The following is a 23,414-nucleotide window of genomic DNA, read 5'->3' as shown; positions in this document are numbered from 1 at the left end:
ACTCAAGGGAATGTTCTCAGATTAACGGACTGGTAAATATCTGAATGATGATTATGGAGATTCCATAATCCCCTCTCAGTCATCTTTTCCAAGAGATAAGGCAAAGACAACAGCAAGAAACAGGCAAGAAAACCCACAGAGACTACAGCCAAGTCAGGAGTCACAACCAACAAATTTTCAACAAAAATGTGAAGATGTGCTTTACAGCAGAAAACTCAGAATGTCACATGTAGCTTTCAAACAAAGTGTTCTCAGTTGTTAGATATCAAATACATATTTTTCAATCAAAGCAAACAAAAACTGAGTCAATATGTGGGGACACTAACAATCTCCAGAACTGCATAAAATACAGCAATCTGTGTAACTGGCTGAAGGGCATCAAACAAGCAGGTTGGTCTTCTGGCAGTCAGTGCATACACAGAGCAGGAACAGAACTTTTTCCTAAAAGTTCCTTTCAAGGAAGTTTTAACAGAAGTGATTGCTAGCATGCTTAAACCTTCCAAAAATGAATAGTTGCATTTCAATAGTCTCACTTTTAATCTGAAAAAAAAAAACTTGATGAGCTGAGCTCTTCTACTACTTCTTGTACTCCCTCTTCCTTTGGAGCCTTGCTGCCAGGGGCCTCTCCTGCCTTTTCCTCAGCTTGAAATATACTGAAGCAGACCAGTTTCTCAGATATAAGATTTCCTCCCCTCTCCCCACTTTGGATCCCACCTATGTCCTCACTCTTGAAAACCCAATGCTAACTCCAGATACAAGTCTCAGATTAGCTTCCCTAAATAAACCAGCAGCATTTTAAGATTAAAAATGTTCAACATTAAGAGTGGTGAGCTAGAGAGATTTGTAAACAAAAAATTCAACCATACCATGTTCCTCAACATGCTCAATGCACAGCTTCACGAACTTTGGCACCGTGCTGTTTTCTCTTTGACACAAGCTGGTGAGATTTGAACCAAAAACTTGATCTGGAACCAAGTAAAGAGACTGATTTACAGTGGAACAGGACACGAGTGACAGAACTAGTTCAGGTTAAAACAAACCTCTACAAAGGGCAAAGTCTACTGGATACAATTGTTGCAGCATTGGAGAGGAAATAGGAAAGTTTTGAAAAGAGTTCTCAGCAGCTCCCAGCAAGAAAAGCTCCCAGTAAGAAGAGCGTCAGCAGCTACACAAGAAAGGAAGTTTTGCTACTGAAATCCTTTTAATCCATCAGGTGATACTTTATGAGTAATTTTGTCAATGTTATAAGAGATGTAATGGATCCAAATGTGTCCTGTTACACTCCATTCCTGTCCCAAGATCAACATGCATTTATTGCAATCTATGTTAAAAATTCAAAGAGATTATGAACTTTAACTGGTGTGAAAGCTCTTGGCATTGCTTAGGGAAAAACCCTGCAAAATGTCATCTTCCCCTGCACCCACTGTTTAACACAGCATTATATATTAATTTACTTTAATGTAGAGTCTTCTGACATTTTTAAGTTCTGAAACAAATTTGTAAATGACAGACTTTTACCTCAGAGCTCTGAACGGATGCAAGTCTGACTATGCATAGGTGACCTGGCTGCAAGATCAGAATCTAAATACAGATACTTATGGGCAATGGTAAATCTGAATCTTATTTTCAAAACTGCACAATCCAGGGGGAGAATTTTCCATCATAAAAGGGAGCAAAAATGAAAATTAGCTTGGACAGAGAGGAGAATCTTGCAATGTCTCAGTGAATTTTAGCAGCATGTCAATTCTTCTTGCTCAGATTCTTATCACCAAAATCTTTGATAGATCCATTTCTATGGCTTTCATCAAAGATGCCAAATAATAGATGGCTTCTTCTGTTCAGATGCATGAGGGTGACATGGGGTCTTGAGATAGAGAAGCAAAGATTCCACTCTTAAAGGGAAGGGGTGTTTGTTGGTTTGTTTACTCTGTTAAATTAGGTACATAAGCGGCCATCTTCCCAGAATCTGGTGTGTCTTACTTCAGAGCTTCTGCAAAAGAGAGACTGCTCTTGCATTTGCATCATGCACAGCACCTAGCCCATTTTTCATGTTCAATAATTTCAGTAGATTAACAACTCTTGCATCTTGACTAGTGTTTTGGGAAACCCAAACAGCACACCAAACCAATTTTACAGTATGAAAAAACCAATTTTACAGTATGAAAATGGGCATTTAATGGGATTATTAGCTGGATATGATAAGGCCAGTGCTCCACACCACCTCGGTGCTGTGGCAGCTACTCACGCAGCGAGCTTTATAAGCAGAATCAGTAGCAAAGGATTGAAAAAGCCCACGCAGCAGAAAGCCAGGCTAGCATGCAGCTGTGGCAGGTAAAGCAATGCAGATTAGGTAGCAGAAGAAAATAGTAGCATGTAACAAAGTAATTTGCTACAATTGCCTTCGACTTTAATAATTTCAACATATACAGAAGTATTTTTTCTTCACATCTTAAAAGTAATGTCTGTACTTTTGATTTTCCATGTAACAAAACTTTAACACAGTTCCTTCTCCACTTAGTGCATGCTGTTTCAAGTGGATTTTTTCTTCCAGAACTTTTCACTAGTCATACAGGATTTGCCAAGCTTTCCATTTACTAAGCTTGTTCTGCAGCAGCCACCAAAGTACACTGGGCTTTTAAATGAAGACTTCTGTATTCTTCATTCATACAATAATGTACAGTGCCCATCCAACTTTTAAAACTTACACCAAGCTTTTAAATAAAAACCAAACTCCTCATTCCTTAATGCCTTTATTAAAAATCCAGTCATTAGCACGCACATGTACAAGTTAAACTTGGCTTAGTGTTCACTGTTGCCAATGTCAGAAGTTACGTCACTGAGCCATGACATGAATATTAAGTTGTAAAGCAGAGCAAAATGTCATAGTCTGGGAATAAGGCTCCCTTATTCCAAACAAAATTTCCATCATTTACATGTAAATTATATTTGCAGATACACAAATATATCAAATGCCACATGCAACAGAAGCACACCTGTTAAAGTATGCGGTGAGGCAAATCACAGTAGGATTTGATCTGCTATTTGCCTACCCATATGCTATTTTGACCCTAGTAGAGCACCACCTACAAGTCCTGCTAAAGCATACAAATAAATAAATAAATGAAGTTTTACAATGAGTACCAAGTCAATAATTTACACAAACACATTAACTTAAACCTGCGCAAATACCGTTCTCTCAAATTGTGACAAAAAGAAATCTTTCATAACTTTGATTCAAGAGTATCTGTAACACTCTTCATGAAACAATTAAAATAATGTATACATTCAAAAAACGTTATGGGAAAAAGACGTTTAAGTTAAGACTCCTGTAACCCCATCCTGGTTTTCCTAAATATTTAATTTCTTATGATATGGCACATGATTGTCTGGTTCCACTTGGACTAAAACACCCTTGGGTGAGCGCACACACTCAGCTTTGTACCCAAAGGGCTGTTCATTCCCCTGTTTGCACAAATGAGGGTCAGATATCTAGATTTCCAGCTTAGAAGGGTGGAATGCAGTGCTTCTTAGCTAGAGAGTCCAAGTCCAAAGGGGCTCCTGGGCCCCCAGTTTTCACTGCAGTTCGGCCAGCACTGAGCCGAGGGAGAGGCATCCTCCGAGCCGTTTAATGGCCAGTAACAGCACTCAGAAGTACAGCAATCACCAGTTCCACTATACATCCAAGACTTTTGTTAAACCAACTATACACATGTATTTTACTCTGAAACTAGACCATTTTACCCCATTTTACACATGAACTACTAAATTCAGCTTGTCAAATTATGTCCTTTGTTAAAAAGGTTCATTTACCCTTAATGTAGCCTTTTTCACGGACAGCTTGTAATGTAGGGCGCCGTGTAAGAAACTTCTTGAGCTTCGTTTTGGTCTTTTTCTGATCTGTGGAGTCTATATTGCTGGGTGCTTTCACTGCTGAAAACAGAAACACATTTGGCATTACTACCCACAGAACCAACACTGCATTTATCAGCCAAGGAACCAGTATTAAAAGAAAAAAAAATTATGCTTCAAAACACAAAAAAAACCTATTCAAATTTGCAACTCATCCCTAATTTTTTCCTTATCTTTCTAGAACTCATTGTAAATGGCATCCATTTCTCAAACTACTGAGACAACCCTATCACTAAACACTTGCAAAACCAACTAAACAGTAGCTTACGTATGGAATTGATATGGAAATTTTAAAATGCAGCTGTGTTTCAAAACCAGTCCTGCCTCTCATTAGGTTAACCATCTTGAGATAATTAAACACTTTTTTGAAAATTTCATATAGAGCCTGGAAGGAAAGGAGAGAACAGTTTGCCTGGTAAGTCAGATACTATTTCTGTGCATTTGACAACACCTTGAAAATAATTAATTTCACCACTGCTTATTTTCCCCTGTTTTAAATGTGTCATACAACAAGAGCTAAAGACATTTCACACTTCTTTTCTTCTTCTTCCTTTTTTAAAGTATGATTAATAAAACATGGAAGAAAATTTACCAAGCAGCACCAAGATGTAGGATGAACTATATTAAGATTGTTTCCAAACTCCAGTAGTTTCTTTTTTAGCTGTCCTTTTGAATTCTTCCCTATTTACACAAAATACTGAAGATGCAGAAAATGAAAACTGCCATCGCTAGAATTAATTAATGGAAAATTTTCAACTCACAACGAAGTTTCTTAGAGTCTTTATTTTCTTTCTCTTTGTCTTTCTCTTTGTCTTGTTTTTCCACTCCAGGGGAATCTGGTACCTCATCATCTAATGCTTCATCAGACTCTATTACCTGTTGGATTTAAGAAGATATGCAGTGCTTAGTTTGCCAGTTCAGAAAATACAGCATTAACACACACATTTCCTGCAGACAGTTCTACAATACACAGTTTTTCCCCCTACAATAACATTCAGTTTGTTCTTTCCTGAACTCTAGATGTTAAACATCTTCAGAGACAACTCTCATTGGCAGAGTGAGTAACTTTGAGAAACACTATTTATTCATAAGACTCAATAAAGAAAATGTTGCTGGACATTGAACAAAGTACAACCAACCTTTCATGACAACACTTCATTACATCAACCCATAAACAACAGAAATTATTTTTGGTTGGGGTTATTTTCCAAATCCAATAGAAAAACATCAGCTATTTAATGGTCTGCCACAGAAATGCCTGATTGATGGATTAGAAAAAAAATTTCTAGAGCATTTACCCAATTTTTTTTCTCTATAAGTAAAATTTGCTTAATAGAAAATGGAACTATCAGTTGGAAAGATCTCACTACTGTCAAAACATACACTGAATTCACTCTGAAAAATAAGTGTATCAGTGTCTAAAATTCTTTCCCAGTGTTCCTGCTAACTCAGCATATTCTCATTAAACATTGTTAAGTGAAAACACAGATCATGCTGAAGTGTGGAGGCAGATTCCAGTGTCTGCTGATCTCACCTGCAGCCCAGGCTATGTGTGTGACTGCAGACATACCAGGAAATGGGGAAAGAAGCTTCCTCAGCTTCAGTACAACATATTCCCTTCCCAAACTGTGCATGTCTTACTGTACTTCAACTGAAGTGAACTGCACTGTTACACAGTTGCCAAAATCTGACTGCAGAGTACCTTCTTTTACAAGGAAGGAAACCCTAAAAATGAGGCAGGGTTGTGCACTCCAGAGCACTGAGCAGCAGCATGACTTCCTGGACTAAGCTGTACTTTAACCTGTTACCTTTAAACACCTTCATTCCTGTTCCTTTTCAAAAACTGGATAGCCTTTTTACATATCACAGATCAATATATTCGACTGCCCAAATAATGTCCCCATTAAGGATCCTCTGCCACTCTCCAAGAGGTCTCAAAGCTTTTTAGGATTGGTATATTTTAAAAATATTAAATGCTTTGGAAAAAAGTCATCTGGGATCTAGTTTGTACTATGCAACAAGTCTAAAGTAAAAACGAGGAAATTTCTGTATTTAAAAAAGAGCAGCCACGTCCTTTGCAGGTTCCTCTTGTACAGGATATTGCCACAACAGAGCCTGAGGGAGCAAAGAGAACAGAATCTGATCTGCCTTTTCTTTTGAAGAATATCTTGTCACGCTAGCAACCTTGGTCATGGGAAAGAGATCACAGCTACTATTACCATAAACTTTCCAAAATTAAAAGTTGGCTTTAGATCTGATGGATTTTTGTACCCAAAGCTTCAATGCTTCAGATTATCAGGTACTCTAATGCACTTTCTTGACTTATACCTTGTAGTCTTGGGTCTCTTGGCTACCAGCTCCCAGCAGCATCCATCACCATTTCCTCCAGAATGCTGATAAACTCTCCTTATTCCACCATTCCTCAACCTAACACATAATACCTCACATCTCAGCATACCTCAGCCTTTCCATCTTCACTCTTTATTAAGCAGGGAAGGAGTGGCCTCAGCTGTGTTACACAGGGCAGGCAGGAGAAGGGGTCCCTGAGTGACTGGGTGACTCTGCCTTGCCTGGGTATTAAGGGCCATGACATTCCCATACCAGGGACAGAGCAGAGTAGGAACTAAACTACAAGTGCTCAGAAAGAAACTCAACCATTCATATTAGCTTGCTGTGTTTTGGTGGAAAACACCCATATGTGAAAAGCACTAACAGAGCTAAGAGAAATGAAAGCCACTGACTGGCATTGAAAGCAACAAAACTGGAGCTTATGGACAGCAGCCAAGCCTGGAACTATTAAAAAGTAAGAATATACATGAAGTAAACTTGATAGAGAGCAATATTTTCTCCAAGATCTCCTCCAGCTTCTGAGTTTTAAAATTGTTAATCCTATTTGGCAATACCAAAAGCAAACACTTGAGCACTTCTCTGAAAATTAAATACTTGGCATTATGTTGTGAGATAAGAAGAGATAATACAGTATTTTGCCAGGACTTTTAGTCTGCACTTTAGTGCAGCCATAGTAAGTGAAGAGCAGTATCAAATGCTAATAAATGTATGTCATTAAGTTGTCCCTTGGCCATCCTCCCCCTTTCATTCCCTCTCTATCAGAACCTTTCAGGTCACTGAGACAGAACAAGTATTTGGCCAGAGAAGTAAGTTCATTTCTCAGATGGATGTCAGCCCATACCTTCTGCATCTTAAGCCAGTGGACCATCTTTCTCCCTTTGCCACTATTAATTATATTTCACTCACCACCACCAGGAACTGCCATATCCTCAAACTCCTGCCTGCTCTCAAGAAAATCAGTAAATGAAGATGCACATGAAACTTTAGAAGTTGTTATATCAATTAGTTTACTAAATAATATTACTGTGAAAATAGAACCTTCATGATACAAATACATACCTGGTTATTGATGGTGTAGTTAAGAACTTTATACCATTCATTAATAAAGCTGTCATTATCAGATTGAATTAAGAGCTCAGTACCTTGGCGGGTTTTTAGCTTTAAAGAAATAAAACCAGATATCATCAGAACTGATAAACACACTACAGTTCAAAAGTAAAATCACTTAAATCAAATTAAACTTCTCACTGGCAAAATTGTTAGCTAATACACAGACACTCAAGAACATTTACCAAGGAGAACAGCCATTAACAGTCTGCTTAAAACTGCAAAGCACATCCCATACAGACATATTAAAAATGGACATTTCTTGCAGGTACCAACAGCTACATTTAAGCAGGCAGGAGTGGATAAAACTCAGTTTTATGAGTTTTGGATTTTAAGCTTAAAGAAAATTTCATACATCAGTAATTGAAGTGCATATAATCCTGCATTTAAATAAAATAATTTACCTCAATAACATTCTTTTTGCTGGATTTGTCCTTCGAGGCCCAGTCAATCAAAGCCCCTTTGAGATCCACTGTAAATTCTGGCTTAGACTGATTAACACCAAACTTCTGGAAAAAATATGAATAGTGATGATAAAATTAAACCTGAGGAAATTTTTTACAGTCTTGCAATCTTTTAAATATAACATGTATTGTTTACAGTCTATACAACTTAGACCAGATACAGTACTTTGCCACCAATCAACAGGCATGACACCAGGAAAACAAAAAACCTTCCACAGAACCTTTAAGCATGTCTGTTACAAGCTGCTCAGCTTAAAGCCCTCAAAATTCTACAAATTTAAATGCCAATCAGATTCCAGCAGAGATTTTTTTTTCCTATCACAAATGGCAGAAGTCCATACAACATTTGATTGTAGCTTGATTTTAGCCAAGATAGTCCCAAGCTTTAAACAAAACCAGCTAATAAGTAACTGAACAAAACACCCCCAAACATTCTGCCACTTAATCAGTGGTTGTATATAAAACCAAAATCAAACCAGAAACAGTAGGCTTGCTGGACAGGAATCACATCCCTCCACACTGAAAGAGCATTCTTAGTTTGTACATTTCTCTATTTATAATTTTTAAAAACATTTACCCTCCCCAATACTTATTCTTTTCTGACACTGCTTCTATTGCAATAGTGGAGTATGTCCTACCAAGTAAACAGAACTCACTGTCTGTCTACTAAAGAGCAAATAACGCACAAGTAACCCTTCAAACAATTTGGAGGGAAACCTCAGGGAGCTATTCTTACCTCCTACCTTCACATTTATATAAGGTATCAAAATTTTTTAAAATAAAGTACTTTTACTATGATTTTAACATATACCACATAGCTTTGAAATTTTATTCCTCAAGGAAACCAGTTCAGTGGCCCACACAAACAAAAAGCTCTAATTGCAACTGACACGAGTAAAATATGGAACAGGGAAAGCTGGAAGTGCCTCAGTTACAGCACAGAAATTTCATGCTGTAGTTCCAGGGAAGCTTGTAGCATCTGCTCCCCCAGAAAGATTCTTATTTCTTCATGAAGCCTTTGATGTGTGAGTGCTGCTCCTGTGACAGCTCTGGGGGACCTAAGCCCCAGGACAAGCTCCTTGCTGCAAACACAAGTTTCCAGCCTGTGCAAGAACAGCCATACCCAAGGGGAGAAAAGACGGTTCAGAAAACAGGACTAATCTGCTGCTTCTGATTAAACTCCCAGCATGGATGTTAATTAATGCTAATTGTGTTTCAGAAAGGCTGTTTACCACTGGAAAATCTCCAGTCTAGAGTCCTAAGGGCAATGAAGTGTTGAATGGAAAGCAGCATCTTAACTTCTTTATTTTACCCATGAAATATCAGAATAGGGCTGTACTTCTAATTTACCCAATGCCAATTAGCACTTGGGAAAAAAATCCACACCACCTTCCACTTTCAAACTGAACTCTCAGATACTTCATCCAAGAACATTTCTTATTGATTATAGCAGAGCTTTTGAGAGAAGCCCAGCTCAGCAGCAGAGTCCAAAGGAACAATCTCTGGGCCACTCTGGCTCTTGCAAGAGCTGCCTGTTCAAGAGAAAGTCACATAACTGCTGCACACACACCCAAAGTGTCCCAGACGCACTTCCTGGCAGTCTAGATCAATCTTGCTGCGTGTTGGAAAAAAATTAAATCAATTTATAGAGTTTGGCACTGGAGAGAACAGGAAACTAGTTCCAAAGTCCTCTACAGGACTGGGGCAGGGGGATGATTAGTTAAAACCACAGCCCACATTGATGCTGAGATTCACAGGACAGGACTTGCTACAGGTGACATCAGCACATAACAAGAAAAAAGTGTTACCTGTCAGCTCTGTTTTGACCAAAAGAAAAGCCCTCCACTACATTAGCTTGCTGAATCCACACCTGAGAGAGAACAGCACTACCTCCAGCTTTACACTGTATCCCTCTTTTTGGCCTAAGTCCCCTCAGTATTTCAGAGAAGCACAGAAGAAATAAAAAACTAAAGCCAAAAGGGAAAAAAAAGACTTTTACCACTCCTTCACTCAAATGTTGGCCAAACTGCTGTGTGAGAGTCAAGGATGGGGAAATCCAGGCAAATAATCCAGCTACCCTGCAATGCTCTTCTTAAACACCAACACATTACATACTTGTCACAACCTTTTTATTCAAGGACATTTTTAGTTTACCATGCAGGCTCTCCTTTGAGCTTTCCTGTCAAGGTTCTTTTCTGCTCCCAGACCTATGAAAATGAGATGCCAGCAGCCATTCCCCTCCTTAAAGCTTTCAGGAGCAAGTGCTGCACAGGGCTGCTCACACAACCTGCACACAAAGATTGCTGAAGGCAACAGAACCCTCCTGAAGCCAGCAGGTTCTGCTGACAGAGCTCAAAAAAAGCCTTTCCTTTTGCATCTGCTGCCACACAGACATTGAATCTGCTTTCACAAAACAGTGCTATCTAGTCATCAGCAGTCAAGAGAAATCTAGCTCTTACTGAGCAGACACCTTACTCTTACTGGATTCCTCTTTTGAGCTGTCTGGGAATATTGGAAAGGGAAGCAGTGGAAGACAGAAAGAGGGAGAGGTCTATATGTGGTGCTGCCAGCTGTCCTAGATATGAAGGACACCTTCTGACACCTTTTTTTGGACAAAAAACATAGTCAGGGAATGTACTTATGCTGATTGTATGGGAGAGGTAAGTTTTTGGAAAGAATAGGGTGCTTTCTTTGCTTTAGATAGAATAGATGCTGTGCAGCTTAACAGTAGCCTTAAAGATGTGTACTGACATCAGTAAGTAGAAGGCCTTTTGAATTTTTTCAGGATTTTCTCCAAGTCCTGGAAGCCTGCACAGGAACAAACCACACAGTCTGTACTGTGACACATTCTAGCATTCCTTGGAAACAGAACTGGAAGTTATTTATGGGAAGACTCTGAATGTACAAATGACACCTGACAATCTTGTAATTCTGTCTCTAATTAGAGTTGGGTAGGATGCTCTAATTCCAAGTCCTCCTCATTCATGGATGGACTGTGGAAAGAAAGCTGTGGAGACAGATGCACCTTTTTGGCTGGCGGGGGAGTTTCAAAACTACAGCTTAAGCAAAAAAATAAAAATAAAAAGGGAAAAAAATTCTTTATTGTCAGAGCAAAATGATGGATTGTTTTTAAACCAGACTGATAGGATCATTTGCAATCAAAAAAGTTTTCACAAAAGTATCTGAGCTCCTGCATAATCAGCAGTGCAATACTGATGAACTGTGGTAATGTACACATAACATCCTTGGTTAAAATCACAGTTCTGTAACATCAGCAAGAGTTTGCTCAGATGAATCTTGAAGAGCATTTATTTCCTTGATGTTTGGGAAGTTCACAGGCTTGGTTTGCCACCACTGTACTTGTTACTGAGGGCATGTCACTATTACAGACAGCTGACAGATGAATCCTTCTAAGCAGTTGCCATTTTCTTTGCTTTATGAAGCCCTGTCACTTTGACAATAATACATCTCATTCACACCAAAAACTGAATGAAAAATACTTTTAAAAAACATCCAGATCTTCTTATAATAAGTAGCCTTTCAGAAAAGCTACCAAACTGTCCACAAGTTATCTGTTCCAGGCTTCCACATACAGAGCAATTAATTTCACAAACAAGAAAAAGAGTTGCATCATTTTAAACACAAGGTTAATTACTGAATGTTTGATGGGCAGCTCTTCTGTGCTTGGCATTTTCAAAACCTAACTACAGATGCTTAAATTACATACAAAAATCCTACAAATTTACATCAGCTTTCTGTATGTGGAATATAGCCAGAACATCCTTGTGCTCTTTTCCTTTCTCCTCTTCATGCATAACATTTACATTTTTGGGTATTCCAATTACAGCTAGAATTATCAAACGACATGTACACCATTGTATCAAAGGTATCATAGGCACCATAAAAAGATTCCAAATTAGTTGTGTTAGAATGAATCAGACAAAATATCTGTTAAAAAACTCAGAATATCATGCTGCTTATTAGTCAAGGCACTAGTGGTTCAAATAGTAGGCAAATATGGGATTATAATTCTAGCACCAATGAACTAGGTACGCTTTCTACTTTGTTCCAGTGGAACAATTACAGGATTATTGCAATAAACTTGTGTTAATTTGCACCTTGGATGACTTTCAAAAACAGCAAACAAGCCACATGTGCTGTTATATGAAGTGTCAAAATGAAATCTTGGAAATATTCAAGTTTACTTTCAGGATTAGTGGCAAATAGCCTTACAGTGACAAGAGGCATGCAACAAGAACACATACAGTGATAGCTGAAACTTGGGCAGAGTTTACATAGGTGACAGCAGGTCGATGACTGAGAGCATTTTTCCAAGAAGAAAGCAGCGAGAGCAAGAGCTCAGGAATTGAGCCCCCTTGGCAAAATGACTTGATGAGAAAAAGGAAGAAAAGTGATGAAGTCAAAAAACAATGCACAAAAAAAGAAGATATGGTCATATCAATCACTAGATGAATGCTAAATATTCTCATAAGGTGAAGAAGAAATGTAATTCTTATCATATGTCAAACTGTTAGACTTGACTTCACCTTATTACAATATGGACATAGAACAAAGTTTGAGAGGTGAGGTGGAATTCTGAATACCTAAAGAACAAAAATTGCCTACGGAGACCAAGAAGAGTGTGTGCTGAACGCTCAATTACATATCTACAAAGTCAGCTGTAATTATGCAGGTGTAAAACATTAGGTCCTTGAGAGAGATTCTCTTTTAATATTTCCAGCTTAATTTTATTCTGTTTGTACTGTTGATATTTATTTTGCTGACCCTACTCTAGTGCTTTACAGTACACACAATTGATAGTGTCTCACAGAAATATTCTGACTTTTGGACTTCTGCTCCACTTAAATTATCAAAAGAATTTACACATTTTTATTTTTAAATTTATTTGTTAAGATTTTTATTTATTTTTAAATCATTCTATCCGGCATAACATGATTTACACTAGTGCCCATAAATCATGTAACTCTGCTTATAGCTTATCTTTAATGGATAATTAATTTGGGCAGACATTATTTATAACATCATCACACATTCATGAACAGTTTAGCATTGTGTGTTTTAATGATATCAACATACAGATGGAAAACACAGTTCTTTTGATTTACAGCCACACCTGAATTAAAAGTATTAGTAGCTGTAAATGAGATTTTGGAATTTGACTAGTTACACAGTCAGAACTTTTACTTTGCAATATGCCTATTAATATTTGTAAAACTGAAACGCTTTTTGGATCTTTGGCTGCAAAAGTCTATCACAGAAGTCACCAAAATCCACTTCCTGCCATACAGTGGAATTGACCTTCTTTCATGCCTTTCACCTTTATTGTTTTTCTTTCCTCCCTCTGCTGGATCATCTTGCCCAACTTTACCTTTCTCATTCTCTTCTACTCCAAATTTTATTTATCTATCCTCATCTGTTTTCTTCCAACCACCCCTTCTACAGGAGGGGGGGAAATATATTTACAGGTCTGAAAAAAACTCAATACTATGGAAAGGAATTGTCAATTCCAATTCATTATCCATAATGAAGCAGAGCAGGATAAAGTGAGGCAGGTAGAAAGACCAGTAAAGCACAGCAAGATAGCACAGATCTGTAAGAGGTAATTTTGCTGGAATTCACATGACAATACATGGAAATAATGGAACACTGGCTCTGGCCTGTCTTTACTTATTACAGGAGACCCACACAGTTTAATGTCAGAGCTCCAAAAGAGGCTATGAAAGCCATAGATAAAGAGCCATTTCTATACCTATGAATGCAGGAATGCAGCTGGATAAATACAGCAAAAATTTAATGAGAGTGCTATAACACTAGAGGTGATAAAAAAATTGAATAACCATCATGTTCAGTGCGATGCTTCTCTTTTGGTCTTCATCAGACAACAAAATAAGTACAAGTACTTATCATGCACTATGAAGACCAAGAACAAAATATGGAATCCAGCAAGACAAAGACTAAATCATTAGAGAACAACACTGCATTGCTCAAATTGGCCAAGGCAAGACGCCATGTGCCAGACTATTTTCTTTATTATATGTATCACATTCAAAATTACCTGAAGTTTGCAAAAAAATATCCAAGAATGGTAAAACACACAAACTGTTTAGACAAACACATTAGTAAAGAACACAAAAGTATTTGGCCTGGAGAAATAACCTCAAGTCTAATAAGCACCTGAATGTTATCAGTTTCTTGCCTGTCAAAAATACATACATACAACTGGTTTTCTTCTTACTCTACATCATAATTATGGTTACATAAAACTATTTTCTTGCCAACTTCTACACAGGTATTTTTTTCTGTATTAGGTGTATATATATGTATATATAGGTATTTAGGCCCTGCAAATAAGAAGGCTTTATTGTGCTTTACATGACTAACACTTCAATGAGGGTGGGGGTGGTTCCTGGGCTTACCCAGCCAGTTCCACTTCCTTGGGTTTTAGTGAACAGCAGTGATGACCCTTGTAACACAGCCCATGATGACATCCAGTTCTTTCTGTAAATAATTGTAAACAAACATAAAATAAATCGACTGAAAGCAGATATTTAAACCGTCAATCATCGTTGCTCAGCTGACCTGTAAGTTAATATAGTTAAGCACATATATAGTCATTAGTGGCATCAGTAAGTCTTAATTGCTATCATATTTGTAGAAGGAAACATATGTTAACAATCCCAGCCTGACCATCAAAGTCTAAATCAAACAAAGCTAATTAGTAGTAGAAGCAGTACACCAAGAGAACACCATGCAATTATAATTTCAAAGGGGCTAATCTGGAACGCTCAGCTCCCTGTGTACTTAACAGAACATGCCAAACTACTGCATAATTCTGAAATTCACTGATCTGAGATGCAACTGTCCCATGTTTATGTAATAAGCTCATTTATATTGGCAAAAAAGTATTTCCTACACATCTGAAAAATTAAGAGAAAGAACAAGTTGTTTCAGTTGTCTGACTGTTTGATTTTATGCCAGCAGACCTGTCCTTCTGAGGTTATTAAAAAAAAATCTTGACAAGCCCTGAATACCTATTCCCATTGCCCAACATGAATTATTACTTAACAGCTCTCAAAGTGACAGGATGGCCACGATGCATCTTTCTGTTCAGCAGCGCAACAATCCAGATCAATGATTCCAGCAGATGCAACGTAAATGATGACAGCACATTGCACCAGCAGCAGCTCACACACTGCTGTCTACCCAGCCCTAGCAAACTCAGTAGAACTCTGAGGAACCAGGCTGGAGGTCAGATGTGCTGCCCAGCCAGACTGGACTAGGTCAGGGTGGGTCTACAATAACAGCTGGGTGTTGGCTATTTAATCCTGAGAACAAGCATGCTCCATGTATCACAACTCTGGGAAACACTGAACTAGACAGAACACACTATAGATCTAAAAGATTAAATTAACTAAAAAACAATAAAAAGGGGGGAAAGGCAAGAAGCAAATCTAAATTAACTCTGAGGATGCCACACCTCTGCAGTATTTGCCATTGATTCAAAACACCAGAAATGCAGTTAGACAGCATCACCTGATTAAACATTATGATTTATAGAGCAAATTGCTACCTGGGACGCAGAGGAAAGTTAGAAATTAGGTCAATCACCTACAGGAGACTGACACTGGGCAGAACACTGCTCCAAAGCCTTCACAAGCACAGTGAAGGAAGAATTAGGGAGCACATGGATGTACACTCCTTCAACATTAAAGGACAGCAAGTGAAAGTCTGAAAGCTCCTCTTACATTGATTTTATCCAAGGAACAAGACACACTATAACCTATACAGATTTGTTCTTCAGTAAATCAATCAATCAATCAATCAATCAATCAATCCCATTTTTAAGAGCTGTCTCTCATCAATGCACCTTCAGGAAATGGCTGGCCTGTGTGAAGCCCTGATCCACGAGCCTCTGGCTCTCTGCAGTCCATCAGCTTTAGCTCACTGGGACAAACACATGGGGTAAGGTTAAGCTGTGTCACACAGGAAAACCTCTAAGGCAAATTCACACAAAAAGTAAGAAGTTGCAAACCCCAGTATGCTGTCCTAATACAAAAGACCTTTGATAAACCCTAAGCACATGCACATTTCAAGTCAAAGACTTACCGAACTTTCTTCCCATTTTCTGTGATTTTTGTCACATTTAATAACCCATACTTCTCTTGACCCTGTAAGATAAGAGTAAGACATAAGAAATAGAAAAGAAAGTCTGCTTCTATTAACATCACATCACGGAATTCAATCCCCCAAATAATCAATTTCTGGCAGAGAGCCATATTTGCTCACGTCATAACTTCAAGAAACTGTCTTTAAGCATATTTAAATATTCAGAGATCAGCAAAACCAAAATTCCCTGGGAAAGCACTTATTACTATTCAGAGGGTAAAAAGCTTTCCCTCATCAAGACCAAGGTTCTTTGGACAAGCTAAATTCAATAATTTGTGATAGTAGACAGTGAAAATTATGAATGTAAAATTTATAATGATTTGCATAATAGTAATATAATAATAGCACAGTAGTCCTTTACTAAAAAGGAGCTGGCTGTCAAAAAACCAGCCTAGATTCCCATATAAATTCTTCCTATTAATTTTAATATAATTTCTTATTTTAAATAAAACATGGTTGAAGTGCATAAAAAATTAACATATTCATGTTAAAAACAGAAGAGTGAAGCATTTCTTTGATGTCCTCTTTTTTCCTATCCCCATGGAAAATAGTAGAATTTTAAACTACTTAGTTATGTCTTGTTGATGAAAACCATCTATATTAGCATGCCTACAAAAAAAAAAAAAAATTGAACACCAGACAGTGATTGGTGGGAGAAGAACACTGCTGAACAAGAAGTCTGTTTGCAAGTTTCAAATATTTGAAGTGAGTATTTCTAGTCTCTGTGTAAAAATAATAAAATGAAGAAATGTTCAAAAAGCATTCTAGGATAAAAAGATTCACTTAAACCATCACCTTAAAATGAGGTATGAAAATCTACCATTTTTTTCTGACACCCCAGCCTTGTCCAACCAGCCAGTGGTGGTAAAAGAATGCTAAATTATTTCATCATCAATTCCTTTTCAGTAACAGCTTCTAACAGTTCCTAATGTATGTAATAAGCTATTAGTTGAAACAATCAACTAGGGAATGGATCCAAATTACTTTTATCATTAAAAAAATGACCTCAATTCTAGACCAATGAAAATAAGAAGATAAATCCTCTTCAGAATATTCCTCTCAATCTCAAATTTAAATAGACCATAACTGCACAATACAATTTTGAAGAATTTTTTTTTTCCTGGGATACCATGGACAACACTCTTATCAGAGACATAGATCTGTTTTTCATGGACTTTAAAAATTCTACCTGCATGTTTCAAGCCCAGCACACAAAATACAGAAAAGACACATCATCAAGGACAAAGATGTTCAGCTGGTGGATCAGATGTTACTTCAGTCCACTGGTAACTGCTGCTCTTGCTCAGTTTAATATCTTCACTGGGCTGAAATGCTTTTCCAAGCCAGTGACAGATGCTTTATTTTCCAAAACTGGTATTTTTGACAGAAGAAGTGAGCCCCTTCCCTCATCCACTCTCCAAAAGGCCAAACAAATGAATTATCCCATTCTTTAGATTACTCTATTTGTGATCCTTGTGGACCAGGGACCAGCAGTCCCATGCACTGCACCCTTTTAACAAGCAGAACAGCCTGTTGCCAGCTTTCACAGTGATTGAGCAACCTGTGCTCACTTCCCAAAATAAATCATGGTTTTAGTCAATTACGCACAGTGGAACCAGTGGGGATCTTCCAGAGAATTATTCAGAGAAAGGATCATACTGCCCTACTTAGCAGCAACACTAGGGGGTACTAACGGGAAAATTAATGTAATCAGGAAAAAGAAGAGGAAAGCAGGTTAAGGATCACAATTCTCAAAAATTTACCAGCTTTCTTTGGAATATTTTAATCCCAGGGAACTTCTAAAGAAAATAGAAATGTTTTTTTTCTATTACCTAAATCAGGAGTGAGCTCTTCTGCAAAATACAGTTTCAAAAATTCAAGATCTGAGCCAAATTTAAAGAAATTAGATCACATGCAGCAATAATTGCTTTTGTGTAAGGTTATCAGCTATGCTTGCTTAATAAACAAAGTTTATTTTATTGTGAAAAATTGTTTGAAGTGTTGAGAGAATGGATTATCAGGACTAAGCCAGAGAACTATTCCCCTGTACTCAGAGTAAGAACGAAACGGGAGAAGTTGTGCCTTTAATGCCCTGAGCCCCCATCAAGGGGCTGGTAAAACTGACCCAGTTACTTAATTCAATGCTACTGTAGTACAGTTCCAAAATTTAAAAAAAAAGGCTTTTAATTCATTTCCTGCTGTTTAAAAAGGAATGATCACATTTAAAATATAAACTGAAATTTTAAAAAGCTGTTTAGCAGACTAAACAGCTTTTTTTTCCCCCAGAAGTTATTCTACTAAAGGTTTTTTTCCCCCAGAAGTTATTCTACTAAAGGTTTTTTTCCCCAGAAGTTATTCTACTAAAACAAAAGGACACAGGTTTATTTATGCTAGGTCCCCAAATGGCCCTTTAAGAAGACTGAAACACAAGCCAAAATTAGAGATATCAACTATTACTAGCAGTGAGGGATTCTGTGAAGAGGGGAAATTTTCTGTTTTTACTGTTAGCATTTTCTAGATGCTATGCAAGAAGATGTGACTGTTGGAGGAAGCAAAGTGAGTTCTACATCATTAGGCAAAATTTGGCCACAGTGAATTTTTGACTTGATCTACTATCACTAAGTTGCATTTAAACCAAGGACATTCACATTTTTTTCCCAAAAGCAGAGCTGGATGTAATGCATTCCTTTTCAAATGCAAAGCCTTCAAATAGTTTTATCCCATTGTTTTTCCCAAGAACAACAAGGCTTGTCCTCAATTCTCTAATCATGAATAGCTCAGTTTCTACAACATCTACTTATTTATTTAAACATTTTGCATACTGACTGTGGCTTGATGCTTTGGTGAAGAAGGAGATGATTCATTTTCAGGAAAACTGGCCTTAGAAGCAGCTGATGATTCCTATAAAATTCAAATAGTCAATGTCAACAGATACTGTTATCATCTTTCATACAATTTTTTTCTTTAACCTAAAGATGCTTTCTCTCTCTCTTTCTTTTTACACATTCATAGATTAGAAGAGTACCTCTTTTAGACATTCAAAATATTCTCAGACAGTTACATTCTAAGCTTACTTACTAAACAGTGTTCTTACAAGGTTTACAGACAACACTCAAACTGGATTAATTAGTATATAACCATTTGAAAAAAATATGTTAATACATGCTGCATCGGCTTCAAGCAAAGCCTTCATCCTTATAAAGGGGTAGATTTTTTGCATGACATTGCTATCAAATTATGGTGTATATTTAAAATAATGGCTGATTACAAGGTACCATATACAAATACTATGATTTCAAAGAATACAATATGTTTCTGTGTGGTTAGTAAATACAAGATTAGCATAAAAAATTATATATATAGAAAAACACATACCAACTTTATTAATTTTTATGACTCATGATCATTAATCTCCTTATAATCAAACACTGAAAATCTCTAGAGATTTGGGGTTTTGTTTTGAACTGTTAACTACAGACCAAAATAAAACACTTAATCTCTGAAAACTAGAAAAATTGCCCATCTGAGGAAAAAAAAAAGGGCATGTGTGTTTTCTCTGAAGTAATTATTGCCTTGCACAAACACATTGCTTGAAAATCTGGTAAAGAATTTCAAATGGAAGAAAAACATCACTTGTTCTCTGTTACTGTTAGCACATTTCTCCCCCTCTCTCTTTTTAAATCCCTTGATAGCTCTCCTAAACCCAGTTTGCTTTTGCAGCATTACATAGCACTCTGCACACTTGTGCTTTGAAATTCACTTGCAAATCTACCTAGAAGTGACCCACTAGTTCTTTTAGTAGCATAATAACAGAGAACTTTAGCACTCCTAAGTAGAACAGCCTAAATGTTCCATATTTTCAGATGTCTGCAAAGAAAAAAAAAAGTTCAAATTAAGAAAGTCAATTTTCCCCCACAGGACACAAGCATTTTCCTATGCTTATTAAATTTTTTAGCTGATGGCTATATCCAGATATGTGCCACAGCCAATAAACTGTTAACCAGTATGTTTGGTACCATCAAATTCTCGTGAGCCCTGGCAATCCATACTTTCACTCTGACACATTTCAGGTACTCTTTTGACTGCCCTATTTTCATACAGTTGAGTTCCATTGTTTTTTCAGGAAAAAAACAAATAAGGAAAATAAACAGAAAACAGCTTCCCTAGGAGACAGCTAAAAAGAAAGCTTGGGGTTCTTGTGCCCATCCAGACAAATACCAGATGCTTTCCTTTCTATTTAATTCTGAATTTGAGGTAGCTTTCATACAGCAACAGCAACTCTGGAACAAGAAATCCAGTATTTGTGGTAATGAAACATTCCCTTTCCACATACTAATTTAAAGCAGAATATATTAACAGTGTGCCTGCTAGTGGCAATAAAACAGCTGCATTAATGAACTAAAAATTATTTGTCTTTCCATAAAACATTAGTTTATTGCTCCACTACATGTTTTAAATTTTCTCAAATGTTGTGCTCCATATAAACTATTTTCTTCTCACCAATAAAAAACACATGCTGCCTACATGTTTGGAGACTGTTAAAGGAGTTTTAGGCTGCTGACTTAAGACTTCACAAATGCAGCTCAAAAATAATTTCTTTTGGTTATTTCCCACAACATTTGTGCATTTTCATGTCTGCTTCACTAGGTTTAAGTTCTCGATATGCGAACACTGAGCCTTAAAGAAATGTAAACTGCTCCACTTATTCAATGTTTTACAAAAGCTTCTTCATTCAGTGCAGCACTACATAAAGTTCTTTCCAAAATGGAAACTGCAGAACATCTTACACCAAAAAATAAAAAGTTAAATCTTCCTTTAAAAGTGAAGCCAGAAGTTCAAGCTATCTCCAACAAAATCATTCATACCTGTGAAGCATAAACTGCACATGAGGCTAGAAGTGTCCACTCAGCTCTGATTTATCAGGGTTCCATCTAGGCTGTGTCTCATGGAGTGCCACAAGACTCTGAGTACAGAAGGATGCATGAGGCAGAGGAGGAGGAGGAGGGAGGGGAAAGGAGCAGCAGTGGGATCTCAGAACTGCTGGAGCTGAATTAATGCCCAGAGGTGCAAAGTCTCCAGCCAAGCACGGCCCACTGCCCCCTCAGCACCACACATGATATATCCCAAAGCGACAGCTCAAAAGCTCAAGATCAAATCCAATAAATCCTGCTCTGAAGAGCTAAGTCAACTCATGGAAAGCAAGTCCCTTAAAACGGATACAACAGGTCGAGCAAGTAAGGTTCTGGGCAGCAGATCCATTGTCATTACAACTACTGTGTTTTGTCCATTCAAGTTTGGTTTTGACATCTGTGATTACACAAGGCCACTCATAGGCTTTTCCTTACATTTTCAAATCTGCATTAATTTCTTTTTTTTTCTCAGAATTTTAGGAAAAGGGAGCTTACAATGCCATTTCTTGGTATTTCATTCTGAAAAGTTTGTGCTAAGATATCAGCACTACCAAGTTATTTCATTTTCCAGGTATCTTGGGATGGACTGCAGTGAAGCCACAGAAACCAGCATGTCACCACTGTACATCGCCCATTTCCTCCTGCTCAGCTCACATCAGCTCTCCTGACCCACAGGCAGAATGGCCCAGCACAAGCAGAAATGGGAAGGAAAAAGGTCAAAGCAGAGGGAGAGCAAGGGAAAGGCCCAGACTCCTTGCTGGCCTAAACAGCACCTCTTACTGTACAGCCCAAAAAGAACATGCCCTGAGAATGGGTAGAAAATAGCTTTTGTTGTTACTGACACACAGCATTTTTCAGGCTAAACAGCAGCTCAGCTGTGGAGAGGATCAAAGCCAAGTGTTTCAGCACTTTCAGTACGGTCCTCTGCCCTTCAATAACAATATTACAACCCTGTTGTAATCATGCACAGCTTTTCCCCTGAACTAACACTAGTTAAAATATTTCAAGGACAATAAAAGAGCTACTATTCACAAAGTAACAGTAGTGAAGTTATTGAACAGCCCTTGTTTTTGCTGCATGTTATAAACAATGATACAAGAGACCAAAAGAAAAATGAAATTTCAGAAATTCGGGCATAGTAACTTCTGGTACATTAAATATGTCACACATCAGAAACAAGTGGCATTTCAGCATGCTGATAACTTGCTCCTACCTTGTCATTGGTGTCCAGCACAATTGTGCTGTGCCTCCATTTTGTTAAAACTATTGGTTCCTGTAGCCTCCTGTCCAGACTCCTACTCTTTATTATATCTCTCTGCTGCTGTGGTGAAGCATTATACTAAAAAAAGGAAAAATAAAATTGTAAGTAGAATCTAATTCATGCAAACAAGACCTGGACATACCACTCATATGCCTAAACAGTGCAAACTTTCAGACTTCTGATGTCACCACCCAAGGGTGTGAAAACAGCCTTGGTTTTATTCTGCATTTAAGTGTTCAGAATTCTCCTTTCTCCTGTAGTCCTCTCTGAAGCAGTAGCTAAGACTGGCATGTTGGGATAATTCTCTCAGTTGGCAGAGAGATGTTTGATTTCTTCTGCAGCAGATGTTGCTGATCTTGCAACCCAACAGGGTATTGAGAACCACCAAGGAATTACAGGAAATACAAGATTTAAACATTCACTCTTCATGTTGCATTGACAGTACTACAGCACCTGACCAGCTCTTGTGTAAGAAAATGAAAACCTGTGATCCTAACAATATCTAGATTGTTATGATTGCCTGGTATGACTCTGACCCAAAGATTTGGGATGCCTAGAATGAGGAGACATGAGAGCAAGGACTTGCTTTTACAGAATAAACACATCAAATTTTACACAGAATAAACACACCAAATTGCTTATAAAATAATTTGCTGGTTTGGAATGTACTTACCATATACAAATGTACACATTCCATAAACATGGAAGATAAATATTTAGCAGGAAATAATTTTAAGACCTAGCAGAGCTGTAACAACCAAGGAGAGACCATATTTATCATAACATAGGTTTTCTAGTAACTCAAGAGCATGCAAACTCGCTGAGAAAATGTGAGGGTCATGAGAAGGACACAGCATTTAGTTAGATCTCACAATTGCAGCATATTTTTCATTAATAGTGTTGCCATTTTACATCATCCCAACACATTATAAAAAATTCTAAAAATATTTCAGACAGTGTTATACTGAAAACACAAACAAGAAGAGACAACATCGATGTATGGGGGTTTTAAGTGATTTACTATAATCTCATTCTTTTTAATCAGTATCAAAAGACTGAAATCTGCACATAACAAGAAACTTAAAGCAGCATTTGTGGAGTGACATAAAGCACTAGAATCCACTAAGTAGGAAATAACAAAGAAAAGTGAAGTGCTCCTTTTAGCCAAAGCAATAATCTCTACAAGGACACTGAGTTCTCCAGTTTTGATATTGATTCCTGCTATAA

At 37.5% G+C, this 23,414-nt stretch overlaps 1 protein-coding gene across 5 annotated transcripts in view; it reads right to left on the bottom strand.

The window, feature by feature from the left end:
- Positions 1-23,414, bottom strand: part of ARHGAP12 (Rho GTPase activating protein 12) — a 75,373-nt gene that overhangs the window by 5,573 nt on the left and 46,386 nt on the right. For 3 of the 5 annotated variants that reach the window (XM_030966755.1, XM_030966780.1, XM_030966790.1), the window contains 9 exons: positions 22,140-22,265; positions 18,843-18,917; positions 15,957-16,018; positions 14,267-14,348; positions 7,770-7,874; positions 7,318-7,416; positions 4,671-4,785; positions 3,811-3,930; positions 867-965 (listed from right to left, as the gene is read on the bottom strand). In XM_030966755.1, coding sequence (XP_030822615.1) covers positions 867-965; positions 3,811-3,930; positions 4,671-4,785; positions 7,318-7,416; positions 7,770-7,874; positions 14,267-14,348; positions 15,957-16,018; positions 18,843-18,917; positions 22,140-22,265 — 883 coding nt within the window. The remainder of the gene's footprint in view (positions 1-866; positions 966-3,810; positions 3,931-4,670; positions 4,786-7,317; positions 7,417-7,769; positions 7,875-14,266; positions 14,349-15,956; positions 16,019-18,842; positions 18,918-22,139; positions 22,266-23,414) is intronic. The other 2 variants (XM_030966772.1, XM_030966764.1) reach the window with 2 other exon arrangements.

Source organism: Camarhynchus parvulus, chromosome 2 (genome assembly GCF_901933205.1).
Source record: "Camarhynchus parvulus chromosome 2, STF_HiC, whole genome shotgun sequence".
In the NCBI taxonomy this organism is placed as follows: Eukaryota; Metazoa; Chordata; class Aves; order Passeriformes; family Thraupidae; genus Camarhynchus; species Camarhynchus parvulus.
The sequence above is the reverse complement of the archived record's forward strand: the minus strand, read 5'-3'. Positions and strand labels throughout refer to the sequence as shown.